Source organism: Haliotis asinina, chromosome 7 (genome assembly GCF_037392515.1).
Source record: "Haliotis asinina isolate JCU_RB_2024 chromosome 7, JCU_Hal_asi_v2, whole genome shotgun sequence".
NCBI classification, from domain to species: Eukaryota; Metazoa; Mollusca; class Gastropoda; order Lepetellida; family Haliotidae; genus Haliotis; species Haliotis asinina.
Window position 1 is genome coordinate 18,115,186 of NC_090286.1, and position 24,028 is coordinate 18,139,213.

Genomic DNA, 24,028 nt, shown 5'->3' on the forward strand with positions numbered 1-24,028 from the left:
ACAAACTAGTTAATGTAAACAGTGATATCCACTGCATTTATTTTCTCTGTGAAGGATCCTTGACCCTTACGAAGGGTAAAGCAATGAAAGATGGGTAAAGGGACTTGATTGGTGAAATCTGCACCCAACAAATGAAGATCAAGTAGCCAAGTCATGTCCAAGTCACTGTTTTCATGAAGGAAAAGGACAAAAAACACCATTTCCTTGATGGAAGGGTTCGGTCATTTGAAGATGCTATTTGAGATCTGATTGAAGAAATTCTGCAAGATCTCTCAGTGGGTGACCTGAGGAAAGGTGAGTGAGCACACATCAAAGGCATGTGGCACTGACCTCCTGGGAGCAGTTGCAAAAGCCAAAGAAATGCAGGTTTTCACACATTCTATGTGAGTTAGAATTGCTTAATCCACAGGTTTGAATAGGTGACACTATTCATCTGACATAACTACTGATGGATGCTATTTGGTAAATCTTGGGATATCCTTAATCCTTCATAAAAGGAGTAAGCAAGTAAGACCCTTTCCTAAACATTACATAGCTTGCCAAGTAATAACACAGGACCTGTTAGATACCCTTCAAATGTGCCGTGTAAGAGGTGCTGATCTTTCCTCAGATGTAAGAGGAAGAGATTGTGGTGAAATCTGCTTGAACTCGTTTCATTAAAAGCAGTCGCAGAGGTTCATCCACTAATAGAGCTGGCTGAATTGAATCAATGTGGATGGAAGTATCTTGTCGAAGAATACTACGCAAATGTTCCCATCTCAGAACCTGAAACAAGGTGCCACAACCGGGGATTGAAACCAGGCCCTCAGCCTGAAAGGCGGACTTCTTATGACTGCACTATGTCTGACTTGCACTATGATCCAATATCTGTGCTTCAAAGAGTTCCAGTGTTGCTTTTTAAATCAATATTATTACATTACATTGATGAATCCGTGTTACAGAGGACAAGAAGTTGTGACCACAATCCTATGAAAATCCTTTGAAGCAAGCACAACTGGATATTTTTTTTGGTTTTTGAAGATATGCATGATTTAATACAGATTATAGCAGTTAAAATATTATAGTGGACTACAGATCAAATCATTCTATTGTTACTCTTGACATAGATCATACTGGTCAGGACAATATAGGTACATACTGTCAATTTAATAATTCAGTTTTTAAGACACTGTCATTACATTAATGAACTAAGTTAACAAGTTATTTCTGATGTCACTAAAGAGTGTTCAAAACCTATCAGTATCAATGACTTATTTTACTTTTTTCACTTTACTGATTTTACTTTAAGTTATTAACTATTTCTAATTCATTCATACTGTAGATATACTGAATAGATATAGAAACTCCACGTTTGGAGAAAGGAATTATATTCAAAGTGGGCACTACAGGTAGTACATGGGCTTTTCTGGAGAAAGTTGGCAGTTGACAGCCAGCTGACACAGTTGACTGCAGTGCAGATGGTCTGATATAGTCTGATATCAGAGTCCATCTTTGGGGATCATCTTAGATATTCCTGGTTCAGTATCTTCAGGTCTGTCAACATTATGACCTGTGATGAATTCTTCTTGAGAACCATAAACACAAGAGAGGTGAGTTGATTGCTTTCTTGACCACTCCCTTGTCTATGGCTGTCATCGCTACTGAAAGCTATCAGTGTTTTACTAGGTGTTTCATCAAAGGAGCCCGATTGTCAAAATGAGGGTAATATCCATCCCTGCTAACACTGAGATTCACTGGACACTGAAGTCTTGATGATGGACCAGTTGTCTGTTCTGGAAGCATATACCTTTGAAGGAAATCTTGGCCTCTTCATCACAAAATTGGATAAGTCTTGTTTCACACAGAAAGCATCTGATGGTAGTAAAGTCTTGGTAGGTTTCTGTTACAACTTAACATCCTTATTTAAGAATACCTTTCCAGCAGCTGATGGAATAAAGTTTGTTCCTGCTTCTTATTTCCTGAGCAAGTCCACTCCTAAATGTCTCAGCTGAGAAGCAGTGGGTGACAGTGAATCTTCTTATGAAAGGTTAGAATATGGGGTTTGGACTATATGAATTATCAAGCTGCCTTTCAATCCTAATGATGTATAAAGATGCTTGTGACTGCTGAATCTCTGAGGTGAAGTCATTTTGACTGGAACTGGAGGCACTGAGTCCATGAAAAACACTTCAAGTGCTGTTAGCTTACTGGCAAAAGTATATCTTGCCATGTTGTGGTCTCTAGTGTCCACTCTGAGATCCAAAGAGCTGGTGGAAAGAATCGCTAGGTTCTCTCATTCCATGTAATACATGCAGTATATATGGTCTGTGTGTTCCTTATACTTACATAATTAGACAAATTTCTTGATGGCACATGAGTCCATCTACCTTTCCCTTATTGCGGTCTCCAAGTGGTTTTGATCTTGAGAACAATTCTTCCTTCTTTGACAAATGTGGATATCCTTCTTTGACAAATATAGATATCAGTGTCATTGATATTTTCAACACGCTAACATAGTGGAATAATTCATGCTGTGTTGGGTTGACAATATCCATTATGTTGATTTGAAATCCACTAGTTTCCTCAAATATTTCACATCTTAACTGAGTATTGTCTTGCAAAGCCAAGGGAAATAACTAGGGCTAGTTTTGATGTAGTAAGCAGCCTGTTGCTATTCACAATGAACTGGCAATGATAATGATGTCTGACATCTGGAAGTTTCTTGTTAATGGGGTTGATGCAGAGAGGAAAAGGGTGCATATTTTGACAAACAAGTTGAAAAAAGAAAAGTTTGTCAAAAGAAATATAACACTGAAAAAAGAGTGTAGAGCAAGCAAACATTTTGAAATATAACAAGTTAAATTTGCATTCATTTTCAGCTTTTAACTTTACGGGCAAAATATTACAAAGCCTCTGTGTTACACAAGACCTCAAAACAAATAAACATAACCCTGCACTCATGTAATTACTAATACAATAGCTCCCTTACTGGGTAAGGCTAAGTTCTGACCCATGTGCCTGTACTCTGCTCAAACTTATTTTGTCTTTCTGCTTCAGTTTGTCTGGTCAGCTTGTTATCTATTGTTTGTTTAGTTTTAAAGGTTGCTGTCACACATAACTTATTGGCAGCACATCTTTTCGCAGCAGTCACCTTGATTCTTGCTTTCACTGATGGAAATGGACCCCTTGCTAATTTGAAATAATGCTAGGAACAACTGGCAAGTGTTGTGTTATTATCCAGGTTAGTTCATATATTGTATCTGTATACATATGATATTGTAGTGCATTTCTTAGGGTAAGGTCAACAAGAAGACAAAGTTATCATTATCCCCAGCAATGTCAAAATATCCTTCATGAATATGTCTATAGGTTATGATTATGCCAAATGTTTTGGTGTGTACATAGCAAAGAGGAATGAGAGTAGTGACAGGTTTTAAAAGTTCTACTCCTGAAAGGAGCACTGCCACCAAATTCATTGAAGGCAAACTTATTGCCATGGAAACGCCAACATTTCTTTCATTCAGATATCCTATACTACCAAAAGGCACCAGTACACCAACAGACCAATCTATGCACAAAGTTTGGTGAAGAAATAGTGTACAGTTTCAGAGGAAAAGAGCACTACCACCAGTTTCCTTATTGCCATGGAAACGCCAACATTTCTTCCATTCAGATATCCTATACTACCAAAAGGCACCAGTACACCAACAGACCAATCTATGCACAAAGTTTGGTGAAGAAATAGTGTACAGTTTCAGAGGAAAAGAGCACTACCACCAGTTTCCTTATTGCCATGGAAACGCCAACATTTCTTTCATTCAGATATCCTATACTACCAAAAGGCACCAGTACACCAACAGACCAATCTATGCACAAAATTTGGTGAAGAAATAGTGTACAGTTTCAGAGGAAAAGAGCACTACCACCAGTTTCCGTCAAAGTCGAACTTGTTGCCATGGAAACATCAAAAATATATAATTCAGAATACTCACAGCTACCAAAAGGCACCAACACACCACCCAATCTATCTATGTGCCACGTTTGGTGAAGAAATATTGAACAGTTTTAAAGTTCTACTCTGGAAAAGATACATGTGCACGGATAGATAGACAATAACAACAATTAGCATCAGAGGAAACCACAGGAGACTGAGGAAATAAGAAAACACATGCCAGCAATGAATCGTGATCAAGGTGCCTACCTGCCAAGTGCATGCGACCTCTTGAATAACTTTTGATGAACCTTTGATAAATGTGAAGTCTATAATCTATTCATTGTGAGAAGCTAGCTTTGAAGTAATCATTGTCATGCCCCCTAAGTAACTGAAAGAACTACGGCAAATTTGAAGGAATTACATCTCAAATGTAAACAAATGCAGTCCACTCGCGAAACAGTTGCAGCGATATCGGTAGTTTAGCGGTAACAACATAAACACAACGCCCCTATCGGAAACAATGTCGGTAATACTTGAAACAAGATTGGTCTTCTTCGGAGATTTTTCAGCTCAGTTCTGTGATTTGTCAGTCGCGCCCTGAAACTCACACATCAAAACATGGCGTCACTGGAAGGAGCACCCGTCTCGGTGAGTTTTGTTTTTAGTTTCTACTGTTTTCATTTTCATAATTATACACCTTTGACCACCCATGTTGAATGCGTTTGTGTATGAGGTCTTGTCGGAGCTATAAATTAGTTTTTTAGGAAAAGATCGTCCCTGCAAAAGAGCGTCATAAGTCATGCCCCTGGATGCGTCCGATGTTCAGACGTAAACAACTTCCTTGGGCATGACTTATGACGCTTTTTTGCAGTGACGATCTTTTCCTGTAAATAGCTAAAGGCACCACTTTAGGTTCTGATTAATATATCTACCAAGTTTTGCAGAAAAATATTCTGAGTTCTGCTCCGGAAACGAAGCCCACCCCACCATTTGACTAAGACCAAAACGTTCCATGGAAAAATAAAAAATAAAATAATGCCAATATCTGTAAATAACAAAAAGCACAGCCATAGGTTCAGGTTATTATATCAATCAATTTTGTTCTAAAATTATTACATGGTTTTTGAGTTATGCTCCAGAAACAAAATGACGGACAGATGAGGCATATATCTCCCCTCATTACATGCTGGGGGGGGATAAAAAATTAATACCTTTGTCAAGGATGAAGGTGTCACTGTAGAATACCAAGAGGGTTTATAAAACATCAATCAACAGCTGACAACATATTCATTTTTTAATGTATCCTACAAAAGTAAATAACTCCAAGAAAAGGCAGATTCTCCTTTGCTTTCAAGAATTGTAAATTTCAAGAAAGTGTATGATATGGTTAACTGAAATATATTACTTTATCTTCTTTTAAGAAAATATTTCATGTAATGCAACATTTATATGACAAAGTGAAGTCGGCTGTACTTGTCATTAAAGGGACAAAACTATCTGATTATTTTGATCTTTCCACTAGTGTTAGACAAGGATGCCCACATTTTATCAGTGTATGAGTGAGTGAGTTTAGTTTTATGCCGCTCTCAGCAATATTCCAGCTCTATGGCGGTGGTCTGTAAATAATCAGTCTGGACCAGACAATCCAGCGATCAAAGGCTCTATTCTTCATATGATCACTCATATGAAAATCTGACATTTGTGCCAAAGGCGCTTTCAAGATGTATAATTGAAAGAATGTACCAATACTGCCTTATGCCACTGAAAAATGAGGTTCAAAAGATATGCAACAAATTGAAATTGTACACTGATTATCCCAAACAATGTAATTTTATGTTAAATGAAACTTGTAAGCATACACACCCTAACTGGGCAACCCACATACAGAAATTGATATTTACCATTAGATTTGGCCATGTTTGACTGTATCAAGGTGCTGGAAATGTAGATAAATTGATAAAAATGTTTACTGGCATTCTGAATTATTGTAAAAGAACTCTTTATGTTTTTTATTCATCCATTCACTCATTAAGGCCGAGAGACACGTATGTGGGGCAAATTAATTAGCTTCTCACAGCAAGAGCCGCGTATTGGGGGTTATAAAAAGCACCTCTTATTCAGCAAGAGCTGCGTATTGGGGGTGATAAAAAGCACCTCCTATTGAGCGAGAGCCGCGTATTGGGGGTTTTAAATTTTAAATTCGTATTGTACCTATCATTTCAATCATGTTAGCAGTAATGATCAAAGATGAGCTTTTCTTACCAGAGAGGTTACTTTCTGTGTTAATCAGAAGAACTATTAATGTGTTTTCATAACGGGATTATATTGGCAAATGAACGCATGTCTGAGAAAAGGGGGATTATGAGATGTTGATATAGGAGGTAAGTGTTTGTTACTCATCATTGGGAGTAAATACTAAGATACTATGTTTGCACATTGATTGAATTAATGGTGACAAGGTCACAAAACCTTCTTCTAAATTAAATCATTCATTCATTCATTCATTCTGTGGAGTCCATTGTCAATCTTCTGAAATTAGTTTGCTTTCAAAACAAATATAAGTATGCCCATCTTCATAAATATTTGGGGAGATTCAACTGCAAGTGTATACATCACAATAAATCAGTATCATGTAACTTATTTTAATTCTATAATACATGTACTTGAATTGTGACATTTATTTGTAACAATGTGCAGATTATATTGAAATGTTGAGCAAGCCATTATGTTTGATGTACAAGTAGTGTGCGCAAAATGTATATGCAAATAAATACTATCTCTATTCAATGGTTGGATTGGGTTATCCGGGGTAAAAATAATCGGATTGTAGCGCTTTGAGCGCTTTAACGAAAAATAAACTCGACAAAGTGCTTGTTAGTCCTACATGTACATTTCGGGCATCCTTACGATTATGTATGTTCACGATACACAAACTTTTTCATGATAGCTAGAGTTGATAAAACCAAAATCCAGCATATAGATTGGTGAACGATCAAACCAATAGTCAATCTGTATCCAAGCTGTCTAGTGACTGAACGTGCTCTTCAGAAATTTAGCCCACGCCCCATCACCTGTCATTTCCTCTGTGACCGGTATCTCATGATGCGATTGGTCATAGATAACAAATCAGCCACTATATTGAACAGTTGAGATACAAAACGTCCTATTCGGTAACTTTGATGACGCCCATCCTATGACCCTTTGTCTTATGTATGTGCAAGGAATAGCATTATACAATATGTATACATGTATGTTCGTGTGATAACATATATTTTCTGCGTTAAATCTAGATGAACCAAAGTGACAAACTGTGAATCTGTTCCATGTTAGTCACACATTAGCTTATTAGTATTCAAATTAAAATATTCAGTACATACTAGCAACGTATCAGCGAAAAAGCTTCTTTCATGGAAGATTATTAGGCATGTGCGCACATTCTTCTTTACTGCCATTGACATAGATGTTTTGAACAATTTAACCTCACACAATGATATGAGAGGGACAATTTGTTTAAGTATGTCTTACATACAAAGAATACAAACATGTGTTAAGAAAATACACATGCCACCAAAAGTCTACAAGAGAAAGTGTAATAAAATTACGTAAAACGTTACATATATGACATCACTCCTGCTTTCTTTCAACAAATACCTTTACAACGCAATTAAGCAATTAAACAAGGAGGACTTGCTCGTACAACGAGACAGTTTCCTGTAATCTCTGAAACCTGCCAGGGATATCTGGCGTGAATAGCCCTAATTAGTCTCGCCACAGCCAGCCAGGCAATCAGCATCGGGTTCCAGGTGTTGAGCAGTGAAGTGGCTCTCGGGCTTAATGAGTTAAATAGCTTAAATATATTCAAGAGTGTTGTGAAGAACCAAAAATACACATCATGATTACCTCTACTTAGAACACATTTTAATCATTTAAGAGTACCAAACATTAGAAAAGGTTTTCATGATGCTGAAAACGTAACAAGTAATGTGTTAGTTGTTTCAAAGGCATTTAGAAGTTGGAGGAATCAAACTAAAAGTGCTTTATGGTTCAACTTCTTTATTATACAAGGTCACAACGTTTCGAGACAGATTCTAGTCTCTTCTTCAGGTGAGGTGAGGTGAGGATAAAACTAAAGGGTTGTAGTATATATACACATATATACAACAGTAGACCGATAACAATGGGTAACAAGATATACAGGTTTGTATTGATTGATGTACAGGCTTATATATATGCCCGTGCCACCGTCAAAATACATAAGAACCCTGTAAAGACTAGAATCCTTGTGTGCTCTAGAGGATCCGTCTACTACAACACGGCCCAACATCTATCCCGCATCCTAGCCCCACTGGGAAAAACTGGCAGCTCCTTCGTGAAAGATTCGGCATCCCTCGTACAGCAACTGAGAAACACCAGTGACACAAAAAAGTTGGTCAGCTACGACGTGGTAGACCTATTTACCAATATACCCATCAAAGAAGCCATTCACATCCTATCTACTAGACTGGAAACATCTCTACCAGACCTAGACACCAAACTCACAGCCCAAAGCATCGTCGATCTCGTAAGTAAATGCTTTGAAACTTCATATTTCAACTGGAATGGCCAACTCTTCCAACAGATCCAAGGATTGCCAATGGGATCCCCTCTATCACCACTACTGACAGAAATATACATGATTGCCTTTGAAGAAACTGCCCTGAAAACTGCGCCATTCACCCCAAAGCATTGGTTCCGCAAAGTAGATGATGTCCTTGCCCTCCTGGACGACAACCAAGATCAAGAGGCCCTGCTGCAACACTTGAATTCCAAACATCCAAGAATTCAGTTTACAATGGAAGAAGAGACACACCAACAGCTTCCCTTCCTGGACATTCTTCTCCATCAACATCAACAATCCATAGCCACCAGTGTTTACCGTAAACCAACACATACGGATCAGTACATTCGTCACCAGTCCAACCATCATCCCCAGATCAAGAAAGGCATAGTAGCTACCCTGGCAAGAAGAGCAAAAGCAGTCTGCAGTCCTGACAGCCTCCACAGTGAATTAGAACACCTGAAATCAACCTTCCAAGACCTTAACGAGTACCCACCCCATCTAGTCAGCAACACCATCACCAAGACCCTGAAAGAAACTCCCAAGTCAACTAAACCAGAACCTTCCCCCATCAGAATTAACATACCATACCATGGCCAGATAAGTCATCGCATCAGCCGTCTCATCAAGAAAACAAGAGGTATAGACGTCACCTTCCGTAGCGACACCAACCTGAAAACGCTACTATCAGCTAATGGACGCGGGCCAACAACACCTAAATGCAACAATCCAGCAGGATGCATCTACCAGATCCAGTGTAGTTGTAAAGAGACATATATTGGTGAAACTGGTCGACCACTGACTATCAGGTCAGGCCATCAGTTCAAAATTTGGATCAGAAATCTGCCATATGTGAACACATTATGCACAACACTATTACAATATTGTTTGTGACAACACCAGGACATTAGTTAGGAACGCCAGTGACTTCAAAAAAACGTAAGCTCCTAGAAGCCATTGCAATCAAACGGTACAAGCCCTCAATCAACAGAGACGGAGGTGTTTACTTACCCAATGCATGGAACCACCTTATCCTCAGTGACTAATCTCTATCCAAACATCTTTACCTGTAACTCATTATCCTAATCAACACAATCAATCAGTTGAAGCCTGTACATAAGTTGAAGCCTGTACATCAATCAATCGAAGCCTGTACATCAATCAACACAAACCTGTACATCTTGTTACCCATTGTTGAAACAGTATATGAATCCATACTGAAACAACGCATCAAGTACAGACAAAGAAGTTGTAGACTGAGGCATGTTTTGAAAACTGTGAATCGCTTGAGCAGGCAAAAATGATGTATGAGTGTGATTCTGCAACAAACTTTGTGAGTTATTACCTTAAACAATTCCATATATATATATTACATAACACTGTTTCTCCCATGACAGTGTTTGTTATTTATAATTATCACTGTATTAAAGTCTAAATGTTCAGCACTATGCAGCCATGTGCTTTTCATGCTCAAGTGATTTATTCAGTAACAAAACTTATTATGCTTGGTAAGCTCAGTGAATTTTTTTTCCTGGTTATTCAAGAATAGGGACACATTATCTCCTGGATATTATTCTAAGCTGGGATTTTTTATTTGAATTTCAACTTGAATCTTTACTATCTGTTAAACCTGTACTACCCACACACCTTTCAAAGTGCAAACTGTCATGACATTGGCAAAGAAACAACAAAATAAAAATACAAATATAATCTTCTACTCACTAGTTTCTTTATGTTACTAAATTTGCACTCAAAGTCATAAAACTGGTCGTCTACCGTATCTAATGCTATAAAGTACCTGATACTTGACACACAACAAACAGAAAAACATTAACCTTGGACACAAGACAACTTAGAACAACAAGTACATCTTACCTTAATTGATTTTGCCCTCTGCATGAGCTCTTTCTCCAAATCATGGTATGTCATGCCCCTGAACGCAACTGGTGTCTGATTAGAACCTCTGTTACATGGTGCTGTGGGCCGGGTCACAAATCCATCAGGGTTGTTCTGATAAAATTTGATAAGTTCTAAAGGTCCATGGAATCTCCGTCCTTCAGGTATCATGAAAGTTCCATCTACTTGTTTTTCAATTATGTAGTGGTGTACCCTGAAACAATATGCCATGAAGTTAAGGAGATAAGAAGAGAGTTTCAGCATTTCAATATATACTTCATGCTGCAATTTGATAAGATAAGATGAGGGAAAACACTGAAATCAATATTATCTACTGCACAAAATCTGCTGTTAAATGGCTAAATGATGCACTCCCAAACATTCCTGCAATATGGAGGTATCTTTATATAATCCAGGCTGGATCAGACAATCCAGTGGTCATCTCTCTTACTAACAGAGTTCTCCTGGCCCTGGTTCTTCTGCCCATGTTCTCTTGGCCCTGATGTTCCTGGCCCTGGTACTCCTAGCCATGATTCTCCTGCCCCTTGTTCACCCTGACTCTCCTGGAACTGGTTGTCCTGCCCCTGGTATCCCTGCTCCTTGTTCTCCTCACCCTGATTCTCCTGTCCCTGGTTCACCTTGACTCTCCTGGAACTGGTTGTCCTGCCCCTGGCATCCCTGCTCTTTGTTCTCCTCACCCTGATTCTCCTGGAACTGGTTGTCCTGCCGCTGGTATCCCTGCCCCTTGTTCTCCTCACCCTGATTCTCCTGTCCCTGGTTCACCCTGACTCTCCTGGAACTGGTTGTCCTGCCCCTGGCATCCCTGCTCTTTGTTCTCCTCACCCTGATTCTCCTGGAACTGGTTGTCCTGCCGCTGGTATCCCTGCCCCTTGTTCTCCTCACCCTGATTCTCCTGTCCCTGGTTCACCCTGACTCTCCTGGAACTGGTTGTCCTGCCCCTGGTATCCCTGCTCCTTGTTCTCCTCACCCTGACTCTCCTGGAACTGGTTGTCCTGCCCCTGGCATCCCTGCTCTTTGTTCTCCTCACCCTGATTCTCCTGGAACTGGTTGTCCTGCCGCTGGTATCCCTGCCCCTTGTTCTCCTCACCCTGATTCTCCTGTCCCTGGTTCACCCTGACTCTCCTGGAACTGGTTGTCCTGCCCCTGGTATCCCTGCTCCTTGTTCTCCTCACCCTGATTCTCCTGTCCCTGGTTCACCCTGACTCTCCTGGAACTGGTTGTCCTGCCCCTGGCATCCCTGCTCTTTGTTCTCCTCACCCTGATTCTCCTGGAACTGGTTGTCCTGCCGCTGGTATCCCTGCCCCTTGTTCTCCTCACCCTGATTCTCCTGTCCCTGGTTCACCCTGACTCTCCTGGAACTGGTTGTCCTGCCCCTGGTATCCTTGCTCTTTGTTCTCCTCACCCTGATTCTCCTCCCCTGGTACTCCTGTCTCTGGTTTCTTCTGGCAATAATTTTCCTGGCCCTGGTATCCCTGCAATCCTTGCCAGTATCAACAGGTTTGGAAACACAGGTGAGTGATTGGTGTAGAGGAGGTTCCACTATGTCTTGAAGTTATCCCTTGGGTACATCTGTTATAACACCACCTGTTTGCCATGTCTCCATTCCATCACAGTAGCATCCTTATCAATCAGTGCAGAACTTAGTATCACCCAGTATGTCTATATAAGAATAAGAATATAAGAATTGCGATCAGTCAAAATCAGCTACATGACCTAAGGCAACCAATCATGTAACAGCAATGGATACTGTCCTCGCTAACGAAAACCTTTAGATTTAAATGCAAGTTTGGGGTAAAATAATGCTATTCTGAACATTTCCGGCAAGAAATTGCTACATAAATTATGTAACATACTGGACATATTGTACTCGGTTATGACCTATGACAAAAATGCCTTATGCATATATTTTTGCATTAAACATCATGTCAGAGCATTAAGACAGAGGCAGTGTCCAGATGTCACTTATCAGTGATTTGACTTGCATCACACAATCGCACTAAATGATTGAAATAGTAATTCATACGTATGTTCGACTACTCTTATGAGTGCTTTTTTCTTACTTTATTCATTGGTTTAATCAATTTAATTAATCATTTCCTTGAACATTTTTACTTTGTGCTTTAACAGTTTTACTGTGGAGCCAATGTTGAAGTATGTGTTTTCAATAATACAATGGAAAATAGTATGTCACTTGAATTCTGCTGACAATATGTGATAAATTGCACTGTAATGTTTCCAGACAATGTGAAAAGTGACAACTTAAAAATGTGAATCATAACTCAGATAGGTTCCTGAAATTATATCTCATTTTGATGTGACTACTGCCTGGTTCTCCTGGTCCTGGTTCTCCTACCCCTTGTTCTCCTGCCCCTTGTTCTTTTGCCCCTTGTTCTCCTGGTCCTGGTTCTCCTGCCCCTTGTTCTCTTGCTCCTTGTTCTCCTGGTCCTGGTTCTCCTGCCCCTTGTTCTCTTGCTCCTTGTTCTCCTGCCCCTGATTCTCTCCTGGTCCTGGTTCTCCTGCCCCTGGTTCTCCTGCCCCTTGTTTTTTTGCCCCTTGTTCTCCTGGTCCTGGTTCTCCTGCCCCTTGTTCTCTTGCTCCTTGTTCTCCTGGTCCTGGTTCTCCTGCCCCATGTTCTTTTGCCCCTTGTTCTCCTGCTCCTGGTTCTCCTGTCTCTTGTTCTCCTGCTCCTTGTTCTACTGCCACTTGTTCTCCTGCTCCTTGTTCTCCTGCCCCTTGTTCTTTTGCCCCTTGTTCTCCTGCCCCTGGTTCTCTCCTGGTCCTGGTTCTCCTGCCCCTGGTTCTCCTGCCCCTTGTTCTCTTGCTCCTTGTTCTCCTGGTCCTGGTTCTCCTGCCCCATGTTCTTTTGCCCCTTGTTCTCCTGCTCCTGGTTCTCCTGTCTCTTGTTCTCCTGCTCCTTGTTCTACTGCCACTTGTTCTCCTGGTCCTGGTTCTCCTGCCCCTTGTTCTCTTGCTCCTTGTTCTCCTGCCCCTGGTTCTCTCCTGGTCCTGGTTCTCCTGCCCCTGGTTCTCCTGCCCCTTGTTCTCCTGGTCCTGGTTCTCCTGCCCCTTGTTCTCTTGCTCCTTGTTCTCCTGGTCCTGGTTCTCCTGCCCCATGTTCTTTTGCCCCTTGTTCTCCTGCTCCTGGTTCTCCTGTCTCTTGTTCTCCTGCTCCTTGTTCTACTGCCACTTGTTCTCCTGCTCCTTGTTCTCCTGCCCCTTGTTCTTTTGCCCCTTGTTCTCCTGCCCCTGGTTCTCTCCTGGTCCTGGTTCTCCTGCCCCTGGTTCTCCTGCCCCTTGTTCTTTTGCCCCTTGTTCTCCTGGTCCTGGTTCTCCTGCCCCTTGTTCTCTTGCTCCTTGTTCTCCTGGTCCTGGTTCTCCTGCCCCATGTTCTTTTGCCCCTTGTTCTCCTGCTCCTGGTTCTCCTGTCTCTTGTTCTCCTGCCCCTGGTTCTACTGCCTCTTGTTCTCCTGCTCCTTGTTCTACTGCCACTTGTTCTCCTGCTCCTTGTTCTACTGCCACTTGTTCTACTGCCTCTTGTTCTCCTGCCCCTGGTTCTACTGGTTCTGCTGTCCCTAGTTCTCCTGCCCCTGGTTCTACTGCCTCTTGTTCTCCTGCTCCTTGTTCTACTGGTTCTGATTCTCCTACACCTGGTTCTACTGTCCCTAGTTCTCCTGCCCCTGGTCCTACTGGTCCTGTTCATCTTTTCTGATTCTCCTGGTCCTGATTTCCGCATCTGTACGAAGCTTTAAGTGAGGGACAATAACTTCAGACATGGAGCGCACGCACGCACGCACGCACCCATGCACGCACACATGCATGCACAGCCTAAAATGTCACTGGTAGGTAAAAAGGTCTCAGTTTTCCTGTGTGATGCCCCACAAAACCCCGACCAAAGGTTGGGAGCTCCCCTCCATACATTCACAAAACAAAAGTGCAGCTGGTATTCCATTAGGGCACAGTTATCCAGTACATTAACAATCATGGTTATTAAGATGAAGCTGCTCCATGGTCCCTTACATGAAGTTAGTCCATGGTCCTAAACATGAAGCTATTCCATAGTCCTGCCATATGAAGCTTGCCTTGGTCCTGATTATGAAGTGAAGCCATGGTCCCTTATATGAAGCTGGACCATGGTCCACAACAGGAAGCTAATCCATGGTTCCATACATGAAGCTCAGCCATAGTCCTAGAACCTAGTCTATGGTCCCCTAAATAAACCTAGTCTTTGGTCCCCTTTATGGAGTTAAACCCTGTATGTGATACCTATTTCTATGGTCCTGTTGCAAACAACACGATTCTTGTATCCTTGTATCACCTTTTTTCAAAGTCCATTTCTTCAATGTATCCATTTCATTTCCAGTCCTATATTCTAATTCATATATAGTTCAAGGTGCCTTTTACAGTAGATTAACTGAAAATAGTAGTAGAACTAAGTATGTTTTAGGAAACAATAAGTCACATGGCCTACACATGACATACAAAATATTGTAATATGCTACTAAACACATTTGAAATACAATGAAACACGAAAGTGTCCACAACAGAACTGAGAATATGATAACCATATGCCACAAGAACATGTATACACATTATTTTGACCAACTTACATCTTGCCACAAAATTTACAAAATAAAGCAAAATTTCTAGACAAATTTACCATGGCTAACATGAAAGGATTAACGTTACTATGACAAATTACATTTCATGAAATATGAAAAATACAACAAGTAAGCTCACCACTACTTTGGACATTCTTGTGGTTGAAAGTTGTTGACAGAACAAGCACATGGCCTCGAGTGAAGCATGGGTTATTGAAAAGTGGCAAAGGTATTAAACGAAATACGAGTAAAATTATACTTGGTTTAACAAAAAACTAGAAATTTATCAGAAAAAGATTTTGAAATAAAACTTTAGGAAAATAAGTGTTTTGATCGTAACAGGTGCCATTGAAGCTAGTCCATGATCCCCTCATGCAGCCAGTCCATGGTCCTGCATATAAGGCTCTTCTATGGTACCCTACATGAAGCTAGCCCATGGTCCCCTACATGAAGCCAGTGAAGCTAGTCCATGCTCCCCTATATGAAGCTTGTCCATGGTCCCCTATGTGAAACTTATCCATGGTCGACTAAATATGAAGCTTTCCTACTTGAAGCTAGACTAAGGTCCCCTACATAAAGCTAATCCATAGTTCTGAGTATGAAGCAAGTCCATAGGTCACCTAACATGAAGCACGTCCATAGGTCACCTACCATGAAGCTAGTCCATAGATCACCTAACATGAAGCTAGTCCATGGTGCCTAATATGAAACTAATGCATGGTTACTGACATGAAGCCTGGCCATAGTTCTTCACAGTCCTGTATATTAAACTAGTCCATTGTCCCTTACATATAGCTTGTCAATGATCGTAAACTTGAAGCTAATCAAAGGCTCTGTATATATGATGCTAGTCCATGGTCCTAAACATAGAGTTAGTCTGTGGTCCTAAACATGAAGCTAGTCTTTGGTCCTAAACACAGTGTTCATAGTAGTAAAAAAAACTTTGTACTCCTTAAATGCATGATCCCTTGAATCCTTATGTACACATACCTGGGCCCCATTTCACAAAACTCTCGTAAGCCTAAGATCTCGTAACTTTTCTTGTAGCATTCTCATCTCCTATGTTACAGTATAGGAGGCACAATGGCTACGAGAAAACTTACGAGATCTTAGGCTTATGAGAGTTTTGTGAAACGGGGCCCTGAGCCACAAAGCGACAAGGTATCTTATAAAATTGTGAAATGTCCTTGCATCTCAGAACATTAATTTTATCATCATTTGCAAGTCAAATTTACTGAGAGAGACTTTATTTTATATTGTCCTTGGAAATGTGTTTTACCATTATCAGTCAACAAGTCATCATCATTATTTGAAAGGAAAATCAGTTTAACATTCACACATTCAAACATTTTTAGAAATATAACTATAACACAAAATGCTTTCACAAAATGAATTCAATCTATTGTCTTATACGTGAACCTGGTGTATGTTCCAGTACATGAAGCTATTTCAAGATTTCTGGTGCAAAAACTAAACATACTTGTTGTGGTGACATATGCTGATGGCATAATTCCCCAATGGACTGATGCTCTCTCGCAAAAGATAGAGGCCTTCGTTGCAGCCTCGTTCTCTTAAAATGATTTCTGCTTCGTCCCGTGTGATACGTCCATAAAAGAATTTGGCTGATGACGCTTTTTCTGGGAGTGCAAAACTAGCCATAATGCATTGTTCAGTTCCTTTTCCGTCACGAGACCTAGAATTAAAGTACAAGATTAATTGGTAAAACAATAATACATTCCAAAGGCAACAAAAACAGTGTGAAACTTTTACATCAAATGTTACAAACATAACATGACATGGAGGAAAATATTCAGACTAGATGCTCCAGTTGTGTAGCCATATTATTGCTAAGATTGACATAAAGGTGCTGAGTCTATTTCTAATGATGTCATAGGGCTTGTTTATTTTTAAAAATTACAAAAATATAGAGCCTTTGACCTGACCTGAGAATATAATAGGGAAAACAGGTGGTCAAAAGAAGGCTTGTATCATGAATAACTGTGAAAATGTAAAGTATTGGATAAAACTGATATTTTATACTTATCCTGACTCATGTTAATCATGCTTATCATGCATATCTATGTGAATGATAGTGGAACACTTGAATCTCTTGTAAGTCCCTTGAAGAGGACATTAAAGTTCAATCACCTATGATCTGATTCCCTTGTATAGTTTTCCGCCTGAACAGTCACATGATCAACCAATGCTTGTCACTCTCTCCTGATCATGCCTGGCACATGGATTTAGTGGAACAACCCGAAGTGCCTTCTGTGGGGAGGTTGGGAGGGCTTGACACCATGGGTCAGGTTAAGTATAAAATTTCAATTTCAACTAAAAAATTACATATTTTTCCTTATCCTGACTCGTGCTTCTTAAGCTTCCAGAATCTGATGGAACTATCCTTATAACCCCAACCCCTTCTCTACCAAATCTCTCCAGACTGAAGGTTACCAACAAGTCAACAGAAAAGGGTGAGTGAAACTCAGTGCCTTTGTGGAACCAGTAGTTGTGCTACAACAAGTGGCCTAAACTGCTGAATGCTGGATATGACTCTGTTGGTGATATCTCTTAGGTAGTGGTTGGTAAACACTTTGCCTGACTTCCCAAAGCAGCTCTCCATTATCGATGATATCAAGCAGCTTCCGTGCAGAGCCAGTGTAGATGTCAGAGCTCTGACTTCCTCTGGGTCAGAAGCTTGTGGAGGTTCTAGTCCTGCTGCTTTGTAGGTCCCCAGTATAATAGTATACATATTCTGCTTTTTTGAAGATGAGTTGCTTTCACTGCTATGAAGCCTTTCCAAGCTGCAAACTGTTCAAATCTCTGCCACTTGTCGTCATACAAGTTGCGAGTTGATCAGCATAGAGCTAGTGTTACTGCTTTGACTGCTTTGGCAGAGTATCCTCTTTTCCTTAATCAAGTCTCGATACATTCCATTCATGTAGCTGGAATGTCAGGGGGTTTCCATGAGCTTGCTTGGGGTGTTGGATGTACGAGCAGATTCGGCCACTTGGGTAGTGGCCAACCAAGTTCTTGTATGAGATCTGGGAACCAGACTCTCGCTGACTAAGTAACATGGCTACCAACCAAAGCCAGTTGGAGTACTTGAGTCTGCTTGATCTTCTGCAGTACTAGAGTATGACCGCAAGCATGAACGCACATGACATGAGCATGTTGCCCAGCTAGCGGATCTGGTATTTGTGAGATTAATGTCTGTAGCTGTTTGTGACATGCCTTTTGCTAGATATTTAAGTTATCTACAATGTTGAACAACTGGAAGGCGAGGTGTAGCAGGCTTGGTGATCTTGTTGATCCCTGCCAATTTATGTAAAATGCCACTGTTGAGTCATGAATTGTCATTATTCAGTTGATCAATGAATCTGACCAGTGATGTAAGCTTTTATGTTGTTCATGTCTCTTCTAAATATGTACCTCCTTAGACATTCAACTTGTGTGAGTAGAAGAAAGTAGTGTTTGTAGTAGTAGTGAAGAGATGACTGCATCTGGTATCATGGCTTGGATCTTGACCCAACGATCTTCTGGGACCACAACATGATTCTGTTTTGTGATGAACCTCATTCCATGGAATTGCAGATCTTGCATCTACTCCAACTCTGACTTCATCAAGTTCACTAGCCAACCCAGTTGTGTGAGCAGTCTGATGGTGAAATCTAGCTTAATGGCTTCTTCATGAACTAGTATCCTGTCGTCAAAGAAGAAAGCACAGCGTAGACCTCGACGATGTACATATGTGACAATGGGCTTGGTCACTTGTGTAAACAACAGCCATATTCCAAATGGCAGGATGCTCCACTGCAAGTGTCGACTTCTGAACAGGAATCTCAGATACTTTCTTGAATCCTGAAGAATCTGGATGTGCAGATACACATCTTGTAGGTCTATGCTGGCTAAGTAATCTGGATGTACGAGTTGTCTGTGTTGAGGCAGGTGGATGATTTTGAACCTCCTCAGTTTGAGTAGGTAGTCTTGGTTAAATCTCTTCATATTGTAGATCAGTCTGAACTTCTCTTGGGAGTTCTTCTAGGAAAATTAGGGAGTAGAAGCTGGGTGTCAAATAATGTTGATCTCTCACCTCTATAGCATTCTTGGGTAACAGCAAGTTGATGGCTTCTTCTAGCTTTTCTATCGATTGTCTGTGCAGTTGAAGACTAACGGATTGTGGGTAATTGATGGTGTGGCCTTTAGCTGTATTCTATAGCCTTCTCATAGCACTTGTAGCCATCCACCAATATTCACAAATTTTCCCAGTAGCTTTGTAGACTTCTCTCCACTGTCAACAGTTGTACAGGAATGGCTGGGGTGAAAGAATCCAGGTGTTACGAACCCCATTCTCAGCGTCTTGATCCTCTGGAACTTATGGGAGTGTATCCTCTCCCTGCGATGTTCCCCTGATGAAAGGAAAGTAATTCTTCCCACCTCTGGAGCTGGAGTATTTCTTATCTTTTGCTTTCTACACTCCGGAGAACTTTGACTTGTTGCTATACCTCTGCAATGCTTAATGGATGACATTTCCCAATGGAACCTCAATATCAGTGCTTCGTTGATTGTTTGGGATCTTGCCAAGTGGAAGATTGTTCTTCTAGTCGTGGTGTCGAGTTGAGCAATCTTCTTACCATCCATCTTGTAAGACTTGTTACGAGATTCATGGATCAATTTAAAGTCTTAGTCCAAGTCTGGCGTTCTCATGACTGGGTCCATGTGATGTAGAGGGAACCTCTTTGCATTAAATACAGGTGCATGTTGATTCTGATATTGGACTGCTTTCTCGAATGCTGCACCAAGGCTTGTGGGCACCTTGGAGATTGCTTTAACCAGCGGGATCATGAGTGCGTCAAAGTCATCCTTCATAATGTTGAGGGTGAGCATTCGACACCTGAAAGGGGGACGCCAGACCCTAAGTGTTTGCTATCCACGATGTGACCTCTGCTTCCAAGAAGACATAGTTGCCCTATTCTTTTGTAAAAGGTCCATCAGATGCGTCTAAGTCTGTCAAACTGTAGCTAGGTGAATCCTTCCTTGATGAATTGTCATTTTGTGAACATTCCTTTAGTGAATCCTCTCTTCATGAATGTTCCTTTCATGAACCTTCCTTTTGCAAATGCCCCTCCTTCTCCTGTAATGATGCTGATCTGTGTCTGTGAGAGCTGCGGGATTCTGATGTGGAGTGGCTGGATCTCGACAAGGATTCTTCCTGCTTGACGTTCTGGAACGAAGGTTTGTGGATGTAACTCCGTACACTGTTTCGGGGATGTTCATGGAGCCTCCTTCCTCCAACATGATTGAGTCTTCTGACCATTAGGATCTTCTCAAATACTGACATTTATGCACACCTTCTTAAGCTGTAAAGCAGTGCGACGAGGATGTAGATCTCTCAGGAATTGAATGTCTGCCATCATCGAGTTCTGCTGTGGAGTCCTTTCTTCAGTGAACCAATGCTCCATCATCTCCATTATCTGTTCTGTAAACTGCTTCATGATGGCGTCCGCGTCAAAGTTCTGTGATGTAGCTGGAACTGATGTGGTGCAGTTAAAACATTTGAAATTGCTGAGGCTTCATCTGTGACTTCTTGCAGCTGCAACAAAGGTAATGTTGATGTTGTCTCTGGTACCTGACATCTGCGTTGCTGGAAACTGGTCTTCAAACAGCTTGAGCTTTGTCATGGTTGCCGGGGATGCTGGTCTCACTGTGTAGATGTGCAGCATTGACCTAGATGTAACTGGAACTTCAGGCATGAAAACCAGTGCATCAGCATAAATGTCTGCTTCATCAGAAGGCACAATGTCATTATTAAATGACCTCTGATATATTGTCTTACTGGAACGAGATAACTTTGTCAAGGTTCTGGATGCCACCGACATCTTCTGTACCGCAGGCAATGAGGATTTCTGCCTTTTAATCTCTGATGACACTAATTCAGTAGTAGCAGACCTCTTCTTCGACATGGTAAAGTCCTGACCAGAAACAGAAGACAGCCCCTGCAAACATACTCGGCAGCTCACTTGAAACATGAGTTCCAGCACTACTTAGCCACATATGGTTACTGGCATTATCTCCAGGCTTATCACTTGTTCACCGGTCACTTCAGATGACCTCCTCACCAGGTCCATCATACATCTACAGTTGGAATACAAATAAATATTTGAAATAATGAAATTGAAAATCGATAAATTAAGTCAACGCCTGCAACGAAGGCTGGAACATGGATTAATGAATGATTGGGGTGAGGATCAGCTGAGCTTATAACTGCAAGATGTCATCAAATGTAAACAAAATACAACAGATGAAAATAGTCACAAAATACATTTTATTTTGATAAATCTTAATGTACAAGCAAGCTAATTATGTACTAGAAACCATATACAGCTAAAATTGGATTAAGGGAGTGATCTAGTGAGTTTAGTTTTACGCCACACTCAGCAAATATGCCACCTATATGGCAGCCATATGTAAATAATCAAGGGATCGAAATACAAAAGGATAATATAAGTTATCACATTGTGTCGAGGGAAATACTGGGTTTAATCAGTCCCTCTTAAGGTTGTATTAATACAACCTTTCTCGGGACTAATAAAACCCCGTATTTCCCGAGATGCAATGTGATAACGCATTTATCTAGCTGAATGTTTTCACTAAACTGGAACAAAACAACACGCATCGAATCAACTTGCTGCCATGTTGACACCAGCTGATCGTTTGACCTCAATGGATCTCACGTTTCTAAAGGCTTGTCGATGCACACTTTTCTCACTTCACGTCGTCACCGAGGCATAGCGGGGTGATATGACTTTCGTAGCGGGAGTACATGACTTTTATACTCCCGCTCGCGGATTGTGATGGATGTACATGGTATTTTATCAGAGTCACATGGACCAATCAAAACTCGACATTCTTACATGAGGCTAGATAAAGTGTTGTATAGGGACATCCATGCTCCCCCAGCCATCCACCAGGGTGATGAAGGACAGAGTGACAAGCATGGTTAGTCCTGTGACTCTTTTGGCAGAAAAGTATTCAAGGGAAGCAACTCATGGGTGAGTAAACTTTTACATCCTCTTCAAGGGAACTACATGGATTCAAGATTTCCACTATCATTTGCATGACACCGTATACCACGGTATCAGTAGAACCACAGTGTTTGGCCTTCAGTTCGACATACCGTCTAGAAATCAAGTAATGTTGTTTAAGACTATGCATTCCTAGACAGCTGCCATTTTCCTGGAAGTAAGTTTGGAATTGTCTTGAATGTCATCTACTTAGATCTAAAAGTTAGCAAGACATCAGAACCTGGCTTCTTTTTCAGATATTTCAAATAAGCACGTTTGTTCAGTCATGTTATACCCTCTGTATCTGCATACATTATCCAAACCTATCATTTACATTAATGACGTGTTGTCACATGTCGTAGGTATAAAATTGCAACTAGCAGAATACGCATGACTTTAGAATAAATGCAAAAATAAATCTGATGCATAAAAAATACTAATCTGCTAATTTTCTCACAACCACACATATTTTATGAATAAGTGAGTGATTGAGTGAGTTTGGTTTTAAGCAGCTTTCAGCAATATTGATATCACGGTGGGGGACACCAGAAAATGGGCCTCACACTTATGAATAAGTATCAAGTAGAACATGAACACTGGATTTACTGAGAACATATATCGAGAGGAAATTCTGTCAAATGACATGGCAAAACTTACCACTCATATGTTCTAAGTAAATCTATCTAAGAATCATGAAATTAGTATTGCAACTATTCCAAATTTATACATGTCTCAGATTTCATACTTTTTATTGAATTAATGTTCAACAGATAAGCTCATTGGAATAAAGATTGAATGGGTTCGAAGAAGAAGGTTGTTTTTTAAAGTGTCACATTTTGTATATCATAAAAAGCATCCTAAAATAGTGGCATGAAATAGAGTACAACAATGTGGCCTATGAGACACTAAATTGCACTTAAACACAAAGTGAAAATTAGATAATAAATAGCAAACAGTCATAGTTGGTGTAACAGTGTAGTATTAAAGTAGCGTAATGTTACTAAGAATGCAAAGTGGGTGTGATCATTATGCGTAACTGTCGTCAACCTGAGTGATCTCGCATGAGATCTGCAATGCATGCTATTATGAATAATACTGATCATTGCGCAAAGAACCACTTGCCATTTGCTATCCAGTTCTTATTTGTTGTGTTAATTAATTTAATTTATTTCATATACATTTTGTTTTCATTTTTGCACAGTTTTGTTCGCTCAAAATAATAAAGATTATGGTTAAGTTTTTCCATGTTAATAAACAATGTAAGGTTTAGTTTGACTCTTGTTGTCAATTTTCTGCACATTATCTCATATACCAAACCAAAATGGACTGAACATAAGGCCTTGTACTGCAATACATATCATACCATGGTGAGAGTGTACCATTTCACCCCTAGTCAGGATAAGGAATTATCTGAGTGGTTTCCATTGGCACTTTAATAAACATGAAGAACAGATCTTAGCAAACACTTCAGTTCAGCTTAACAGAAGATTCTGTGGAAGATGGAATATCCCCCAATCCAAAGGGACCCAGGATGGCAAAGACACTACTATCAAGATGAGTAGTAATACAATGATGGCACTGCTACATATGCGGCTTAGAGGCTTATTTGGGGGAAATAAAGCTCCCAGCTACAAGAAAAAATGGCACTCGCATGGAGAGTATAAAACTTAAATTAGCCGTAATATCAAGTGACGAAGTGATAGAATGGGTCTGTCATAAACTCATCAAAGTGCAGTACTCTGAAATACTGAAAGAGTTGTGTTGTGCTTTTCTCCCTTTGTGGATTGTGTAGGCTGCCTATCTCTCATCATGACAGTGACCCTCTCAGCAAGGCCCTTCTCAGAGATCTAACCGATGTGATCCTGATTCCTTACCAAAACACCACCAACTTCAGAACCGAAACTTGCAAGCAATTCATTGAGGCAATGGCATGATACGAACT

The 24,028-nt window shown here is 40.5% G+C and overlaps 1 protein-coding gene across 1 annotated transcript in view; it reads right to left on the reverse strand.

Annotated features, from left to right (window-relative positions):
- LOC137291108 (tyrosine-protein kinase SYK-like) overlaps positions 1-24,028 on the reverse strand; it is a 172,289-nt gene that overhangs the window by 113,264 nt on the left and 34,997 nt on the right. Inside the window, exons 2-3 of the mRNA XM_067822390.1 lie at positions 16,506-16,718; positions 10,386-10,620 (exon numbers count right to left, since the gene is read on the reverse strand). Coding sequence (XP_067678491.1) covers positions 10,386-10,620; positions 16,506-16,684 — 414 coding nt within the window. The 5' untranslated portion in view covers positions 16,685-16,718. The remainder of the gene's footprint in view (positions 1-10,385; positions 10,621-16,505; positions 16,719-24,028) is intronic.